At 37.2% G+C, this 8,309-nt stretch overlaps 1 protein-coding gene and 1 long non-coding RNA gene across 2 annotated transcripts in view; both read left to right on the forward strand.

Moving 5' to 3' along the window:
* Positions 1 to 576: 576 nt before the first annotated feature.
* On the forward strand, positions 577 to 2,101 carry LOC118477986. Its single transcript, XR_004858728.1, has 3 exons — positions 577 to 660; positions 1,608 to 1,687; positions 2,066 to 2,101. It is a non-coding gene; the product is annotated as an uncharacterized LOC118477986 (long non-coding RNA).
* A 461-nt stretch (positions 2,102 to 2,562) lies between these two features.
* Positions 2,563 to 8,309, forward strand: part of LOC101850262 (probable ATP-dependent DNA helicase HFM1) — a 30,624-nt gene continuing 24,877 nt past the window's right edge. Inside the window, exons 1-7 of the mRNA XM_013084871.2 lie at positions 2,563 to 2,625; positions 3,393 to 3,525; positions 4,013 to 4,164; positions 4,552 to 4,632; positions 5,668 to 5,814; positions 6,899 to 6,945; positions 7,587 to 7,740. Coding sequence (XP_012940325.2) covers positions 2,611 to 2,625; positions 3,393 to 3,525; positions 4,013 to 4,164; positions 4,552 to 4,632; positions 5,668 to 5,814; positions 6,899 to 6,945; positions 7,587 to 7,740 — 729 coding nt within the window. The 5' untranslated portion in view covers positions 2,563 to 2,610. The remainder of the gene's footprint in view (positions 2,626 to 3,392; positions 3,526 to 4,012; positions 4,165 to 4,551; positions 4,633 to 5,667; positions 5,815 to 6,898; positions 6,946 to 7,586; positions 7,741 to 8,309) is intronic.

The following is an 8,309-nucleotide window of genomic DNA, read 5'->3' on the forward strand; positions in this document are numbered from 1 at the left end:
TTTATTTGAGACAGAATGGCCTATTCAGCTACACAACGGAGCCAAACAGTGGTTCCGTGTGCCCCTTCTCAGCAAGTTGATGACTTGATTTTTACTCCAGCGTCCTTTGATTTCTCTGCTTCACAAATTATGAAGTCCCAGTCACAGAGACCCCCAACGTCTTTTGGAATTTTTGCTTCTCAAATAAAGAAGTCTCAAAGATTTCAGCCACCCAAGCGCTCCAGTACCCCTTCTGCCAAAAGCAATGTTGGCTCAGGTCTGTCATTGTCATTTTGGCGGTTTTCTAGTTTGGAATTTTTATTCAGACTTCACTACTTGGGGCTTTGGGAGTGAGTGGTGAAAAGCAGTTTAACAGATTCAGGCAATCCTTAGATTTCCACCACTTCTAAAATCTAGATTCTAGAATCTATTGTTTTCTGGAATGCTGTTCTCTCACTATTTATTCCAATATGTTGCTACACCCCATGGGAAAACGCATTCCAATAAACTTGATTAAGTAGAAATGTGTGTAAATTTGAAACAAACAAAAAAGCATCCTGTTTATTTATTTTTTATTTCATTTTATGGAACAGATCTGATTGGAGGAGGAGTTATTCGTGGAACTAAGTCAAAGGACTTTATGTCCCAACAAGCACCTGACAACAGACAGTTCCAAAGCATGTGAGTTCAGCTTGTTTTTACCGTTCTTTGAGATTCTTTTTTTCTTCTATTTTTCCAGTTGGTGCAAGGTGGATGAGGTTTTAGGAGGGCATCTATGAAAAATCCAATGCCTACCATAGAGAAGGAGCTGGGTCGCTTGGTTGAAGTTATTGTTCATTCCAAAAATGTTGGCAGAGACAATAATCCAAAGTAAATATCATATTACGTACATGTATGCATCTGAGCATTGATACTCGTTCATTAGAGGAACTGCACATTTTGCCACCACGCAATAATTAATAACTCTTCAGTCCTGCCAGTTTGTTCTACATGTTTCAATGTGAGGTACCACAACAAGTGTTCTTGGTAACAAGTTTTAATAGTTCTATCTTTTGCATATATCGACTGCTTAGTGTAAGACTCTACCATACACCTTTTTTGAAAAGTGACGTATGATGGAGTTTTACACATCATGTGGGGCAGTGCTACTGACTGAAGTGTCTTTAGGCCATTCCCAAAGGAGTGATATTAACCATGTTCTTATGCACAGTAGAATTGTAATTGCAAATAGGCTTGATTCATCAATGCCATGCTCATAACTGTGCCTGAACTGCAACATGGAACAGCTGCTTCTTCTTTCCTAATTCTTACTATCATCATTTTCCTCTACTTCTTTTGTATGTTTTTCACACTCTTGTGAACCGCTACTTCCGGGGTGCCTTGATAGTCGAAGCAGACTTTATGCTGTTGAAGCTGGAGAGGTGAGCAGAGTAAGCCTGATTCCCTGTAAGGACTTCTCTGTTGACATCCACCACTTGGCGCTCAAATGACCTTATTATGCAGTAGCGAGCGCCATAAAACCTCTACTAAAAACTAAAGGAGTTTTACACTGAACTGTCAATTAGATACTACTTAAATTAATTTCTTCAACTTATCGTTCATCATACAGTTTCTTTGTATTCCCCCAGGACGCCAATGCTGTACAACAGTGTGGAACATACAACAGCCTCAACAGATATCTTCTCTCCTGCCCCTCTTAGGATTCCAGGTATTTTCAGCGATGAATACTTTACTTTTGCAGCGCCAGACAGAGAGTATGACACCCCCCCCTGCTTTGAGCTGCAAAAATTTATAAGTACAAATTAAAATGCACGTTCACAGTGTACCAACTAGCACATTGAGAATTTTTGCATCATTTTCAAATTATTTTCAGGACTTTAGTGGTGGGAGATGTATGCTAAAGCACTTTGTTACCAATAAAAGAGTCCTATATTGAATTGGTACTTTAAGTGGTAAGTGATAAGTGATTAATTTTCTTTGTGTCATGTTCTTACGATGTATTCAGTGCTTCTGACACTGGGTGTATTGCCCTGATGATTGATTCATTCAAAGCTCTTTCATTACCTAATTCTTGTTTCTTCAACAGGTAGCAATATCCAACTGAGATCTATAGACGAAATTCATATCCTTTACTCAAAGAAGAGGAACGTGACCTTTGATTTTGTGCCTATCATCTTTTATACCTTTCTATGGATTATTTTTTTCAGTTTACCTGACAACTTTTCCCAATGGTCTTCTATAGGTTTCCATCTTAACCATGTTGAAAAATACAATCGACAATAACTAAGCACATCTTCAATGGTATCTGAGACCAGTTTGGCATTTGTATTGTATGCGTGATATTTGAGAGTTATTTGGCATTTGTATTGCGTGCATTTATACTAACACTGTGAAAATTGCTAATGCAAGCGTAAAATAAGTGTTCTTCTTATGCTTTTTGGAAGATTTCTTTGTCAGTAGAGATTCTGACAGCTGGTGCTCCTCCTCTGAAATAACCTCTACTGTTTGAACTTGGGCAGAGACAAGAAAACAAAAGCCTAAGGAGGTTGTTTAGTTATATTCCTTGACCACCCAGTACCATCTAGGTTCAGAAATGTCTTCACCTTTCCTTTCTTCAATGTTCTTCAGTCCATGGTGATGGATCAGGTAAGTAAAACCGAGCAGTGTTTTTGTTCTGTTAATTCTAAAATAAGAACATACTATCTGAAGTCTCCTATTTTTGCTCTCAAAGTCTCATCAGACCCTTGACTTTTGAAAAGACTCTTTTCAACATGGCTGTAATTTTATAATGAATATAGGTTTTTATACGAGCAAATGTACTGGATAAGTCATATGTATAGTACTACTTTATGTTTAAACTATACGTGTAAGTACTTAGAACAACTGGAGAGAGAAACATTCTTTAGAGGACACTGCTGGAGAACTACAGCTTGTGGCGGTATTATAAACATGTATAGTCAAACCTGTCCTAGACAATCACCCATTGTTGAGGAGAAAAGTGATTATATTTGACAGGTGGTCTTCTTGGTCATCGTCATTTATTTTAATATAGAAAAAAAATCAAGGGAGTATAAGTGGTTGTTTGTACAGGTGATTGTCTTGTGCAGGTGGTCTTCTAAGCAGGGTCCACTATAATATAATATGTATTTCGGCTATCAATTTCCCTTTAACAGGTAATCACATATCACCCTGACAACTGGGAGACAGTACATAATTATATAATTATACAAAGCCTTCTGCCATGTCTTAATTAATATGTGAAGGACACATGCGCCCTCAACTCCCCGCTTGGCTTCACAGAAGAAAAAGGAAATATTGGTGGTCAATAGTTCTTTTAAGTCACAATCTTGATTTAATATTATCTGCACGAAAAGGTTCCCTCAATTCATTCAGCTCTTTCTGTGCATTTGCAGGTGTTGTACTCTGATAAATCCGTCGTTGTGTCTGCCCCCACGGGATCAGGGAAAACTGTGGCTTTTGAGCTGGCGATCGTTCGACTATTGCTGAAGACTGACGGGGCTGGGCAACAGGACAAGATTGTGTATAGTAAGTTCACGCCGTTTTCTGTGAAACTGGGGATGGGGGTACTATTTAAGAAAATATTGTTACTTTATAAATTACGTTATGAATTCATTTACTATCATATTATCATCATTACTATTATTAATTTTTAAATATATTATCATTACTATTATTATTAGTAGTAGTAGTAGTAGTAGTAGTAGTAGTAGTAGTAGTAGTAGTAGTAGTATCATTATTATTATTATCATTATTATTATATTACATGATTTGGTCATTTTGCTATGTATGAGCATACACCAGTCCTGTATCCCAACTTCTACCCAGCACACTAAAGAACCACAATTTACTTACATGTTAGTTATTTATGTTATTGTTTGTTTTTAAAGTAATCACTGGGCCAAGTGCCCTGTTCTAAAAAAAAACTTGATTTCTTATGACACTGGCTTGTATTTTGCCTAAAACCAAAGCAGTCTTAACAGGCTGACGTATTGCAGCGTGTGTATTTTTGCAGTGTCTCCAATGAAGTCCTTGTGTGGAGAGAGATTTCAAGACTGGTCCACCAAGTTTACCTGTCATGGGCTCAATTGCCTGGAACTGACCGGTGATACAGAGCTAGATGACTTGTCGGAACTGTTTGCCTCAAATCTCATTTGTACCACTCCTGTCAGTTTTATTTGTGTGTTTTGTTTGTTGGTTGTTGTTTGTTGTTTTGTTTGTTTGTGGGGGTTTTTTTTTGCTTTTGTTTGTCTTTTTTTTGGTCTTTTTTGTTTGTTTAAACAATTGGGCTAATCTCAGTGGGCATAAGATGTTTTAGTTTTATATTGCAACAAAAAGACAACGCTTTCTCTGTCATCCAGAAGGTGATCATCATTAAAATTTATGACCAGAATCACAAGAGAGCCTTGTAGTAGTCATGGTAACTTGTTCAACATTGTCATCATTTCAGACAAATGTTTCATTCTGAAAGATTTATTTGATCTATCATTTTAATAGATATCAATCTCATTGCTTTGAAAATGATATCGCTGGTTGTCTGTCTTTTGTTTCCAGGAGAAATGGGACAGCATGTCGAGAAGATGGAAAGACAATAAGATGTTGTTTCAACAAATCAAGCTATTCCTCATTGATGAGGTATTGTCGTCCATGCATGGGAGAGATGTACTTATTTTTTCACAATGATGTATTTCAGGCCCCATTGGAAAATGCCACTCAGTTACTGTAGCCTACTCTCTTTTCCCAATTTCTGTTCTTGGTTTCTTTTTTGTCTTTGTAAATTGTCCCAAAGGATTGTCATTCTCTTTTTTCTTTTAGTTTCACTTTTCTCCCCGCAGGTTGTAGTGAATTACATTTAGTGAGAATGTTGGACATTGTTTCATACATATATATTGAAAGGGCCTGCAGTATGGTGTATTGACAAATGCAGAGCATTCAGTTATTGGTTTTAAACTGTTGCTGAATATGACCATGAATATAAGAGGCTGAGAGTTGGGAAGAATGCTGTTGGTTTTTACTTTTAAAATAAAATGTCTTTCATGAAATCGTCTATGACTACTTGGGGATTCTTAAAGTATTGACTTGATTGGTCCCAAAGTAACTAGCCGAAAAAACAACTTAGGTGTCGGGGTTTTGGGTATAAAAAAACTCAACAACGCTACTCCTCACTTGGTGAATCTGACGAAAGACTGGGTCCGAAGGCTCTGCTGGAAAGTGTTGCTGCTTTTTTCACATAATGTTGACCTTGCTCCATCAGTTCCTTCGTTTTAGGCTCCCAAAGCAATATTTAGCTGGAAAGAAATTCAAAAATGATTTTGATTTTATCCCAAATGTTGAGTTGAAGTATGGCTGCAGTCTTTTGACCAGGATTTTTCCTAGAAGATTGAGGGGGGGTGTTCTCTAATGAGCCGCTTGGGAAAGACATGAGTTCCATGGGGGCGCTATGTTTAAAAGCAGCTGCATGGTGTCACTATGTAAAGGCAAATGTGGTTTAAATCCATGTGAAATTGGTTGTTGTTGCTTTTTTGGTCACCATCGTACTTTACTTTTGGTCAGCCGAGATAGTTACTCTACTTAGATATGTATAGTAGGCCTACTTATATCTATATGTGCAGAGCTTTCTATGTGCAGTTATGTTCTAAGTTCCAGTGACAAAATTCCCTCCTCCCATAGGTTCACATCCTGAATGACCCCAACAGAGGGGCCACAGTGGAGGCTGTGGTCAGCCGCATGAAGACTCTGCAAACTTCCTGTCACTCGGCCACCAGCAACCACATACGCTTCGTCGCTGTCTCTGCCACCATGCCAAACTACAACGATGTACACAAAAGCTTTTCTTGTTCTTTGGTTTTGTTATGTGGTATAATTGTTGTTTGAAAGAATGTTCGAAATGTTAGGACTTTTTAGAATTTTTTTTACGTAGAGTGTATTGTTTTATTTATTTCAGAATGATAGATGCCTGTAGCGAATGGTATATTTATATTGCATTCTTTATTTCTTTCTCCTGAAAAATTCATTCACAGATTTATTGTAGTAAATTCTAAAGTGATCATGGATAAGCCAGGTAGGGCAAATGTACGAAGAAAAAAAAGTGAAATGTGAAAGAGGAATTGTGGGAGTTGTGGGGGGGGGGGGGGTGACTTATTTTTTCTGATTTACGTGTATGTAGGAGCACCATCAACTGTATTTGTGAGGCAGCGTGGTGGAATCAGGCTCTCGTCAATTTTTGGGTATGTAGAGTTATTGGTATCATCTTAAAGCTTGTTCACTTGTCTTTATTTGGATTAAATAAATATTCATTTATCTTTTATACAAGTCGAGATATTTGCGACAGAAGTAGGTGGGGGTCATCTGTTTTCAGATGTAAAATTAGTGAGAAAATGGCCGCCAAAGGTTAGTTATTTCCTTAGCTTAAGAGTCCGTGGTAACTGAAAATTTTAATTTTTGTGCCTTTAATCAACGCTTTTCAGAAAAATTCACACAGAAATGAGTTCTTTAATTGGTATGAAAGGTGTTGAGCCAAAAAACAAAAATTTGATAAAAATTCACAAGCGTGCGGAAAAATGCAAGTTTGTTCACTTTGATTACTTTGAAAAGAGCCTGATTCCACCACGCTGCCTCACTTTTGTCTGCCCTTCTGTTTTTTAATGTTATCAATCAAAGAGGAGCTCCTGACTTTGAAGACTTAGTGGTTGAAAGAAATTGTCAGTGATTTTCTATAGCTAATATATATTAATGAAGTCGTTGTTTTATCCATTTGAGCCCTTGTCTCTTGAACTTTCAGGGATGGTGCCTGAGGTCCTTATAGATTTACCGTCACCTCACACTAAGTGTGCATTCAGTGCACAAATAGTTATATGATGCTTTGGTCCTTTGCGTAAAAAGTGTTACCTGTTTGCTTCAGATCACCGACTGGCTGAGTACACCAAGCAGACCAGCTGTGTCTTTCAAGTAAGATGTTGGTTGTCTCAGTACCCAAGAGAGTGGAGTTTGTCAATGAGTGACTTTTTCCTTCAGTTCTTGTATCTGTTTAGTTAAAGGTTATGAACTCGGTTTTGACTCTTTTTACATCTTTATCTTATATCCTGGGCAAATATTGTTTTAGAAAAGAAAAAATATTAGTAGTCGCATCAGAAGCAAATATACTCGGGGAATGGGAAATGAATATTATAAAATGTTGTTACAAGTAATTTCTTTTGACCGTCTCCCTCTTCGTGAGAACTGTTGACGTGTTTTAAGTACAGATCTTCCTTTTTTGTAAGTTTCTCAAAAAAACAACGTTGTTTTTTTCCAAACGTATAAATCTCTGTCTAATACCGCCACTTTTCTCCATTAGACAATGAGTGGCCATCTTAGACAGGATCGACTATGCTTGTATACTGCCAAGTAATGATTCCCCTCTTTGTGTTTCAATTAGGAATTTTTATTCCTTTTTGCAAGTCTCTCAAAGAGCCCGGTTTTTATTTCAAATGTATAAATATCTGTCAAAAACGCCACTTTTCTCATTGAAAATGAGTGGCTGTGTTAGACAGGCTTGATTGTACTTGTATACTGCTAAGTAATGATTCCCCTCTTTGTTGTGTGACAAATAGCCTGGAAGAAAAGTACCGGCCCGTCAAACTGGAGAGAGTTGTGATGGGGTATCCCTTCAAAGAGGGGACCTCTGAGTTCCGCTTTGACATGAACCTTTCGTATCGGCTCAGGGCCATCATTGACAACTACTGCCATGGGAAACCCACTCTAGTGGTAAGGATGTTCTTACCTCGAAAGCTTGTTTGTTTCTTAATTATCTTTTTTTACTTTTTTAGTTTTCCAAATTTACCTTTACAAAATACTTTGCCTGCATGCTTTTGTACGTCATTCAAATATTGCATGCACAATTTTTGCATCAAACCTTTTTTTTATTGGTTCTAAAAATTTAACTTTACAAAAGATTTTGTATGCTTTGTGGGTCATTCAAATACATGTATTTGCATGCATTTCTTTCCATTCAGTGTTTCTGAGTCTAGGTAGAAATTCTCTTTTGCTTACTTTGTTTCCTGTTTTACTAACATGTCTTTCAAGTGCCAAATTATGGTGAAGATGAATATTTACTCTCTTCAGTTTCTTAACAACTTTTTTATTTTCATGTGGGAAACTATAATGTAAATAACAAAACATTGCGTCATGGGTAAACAGTTGAGGTAACTTTTTCATCACTTTTCCACACTGCACAGCAGTTTTACTTTTTTGGTTTAGAAATCTGATCCATCTGGTGATCTATTGCTTGTTGTTTGCTGTCACTCCAATCGTCGTCGTCGTCGTCTTATTATTAT

The sequence above is a fragment of the Aplysia californica genome, unplaced genomic scaffold (assembly GCF_000002075.1).
Source record: "Aplysia californica isolate F4 #8 unplaced genomic scaffold, AplCal3.0 scaffold00323, whole genome shotgun sequence".
NCBI lineage: Eukaryota > Metazoa > Mollusca > Gastropoda > Aplysiida > Aplysiidae > Aplysia > Aplysia californica.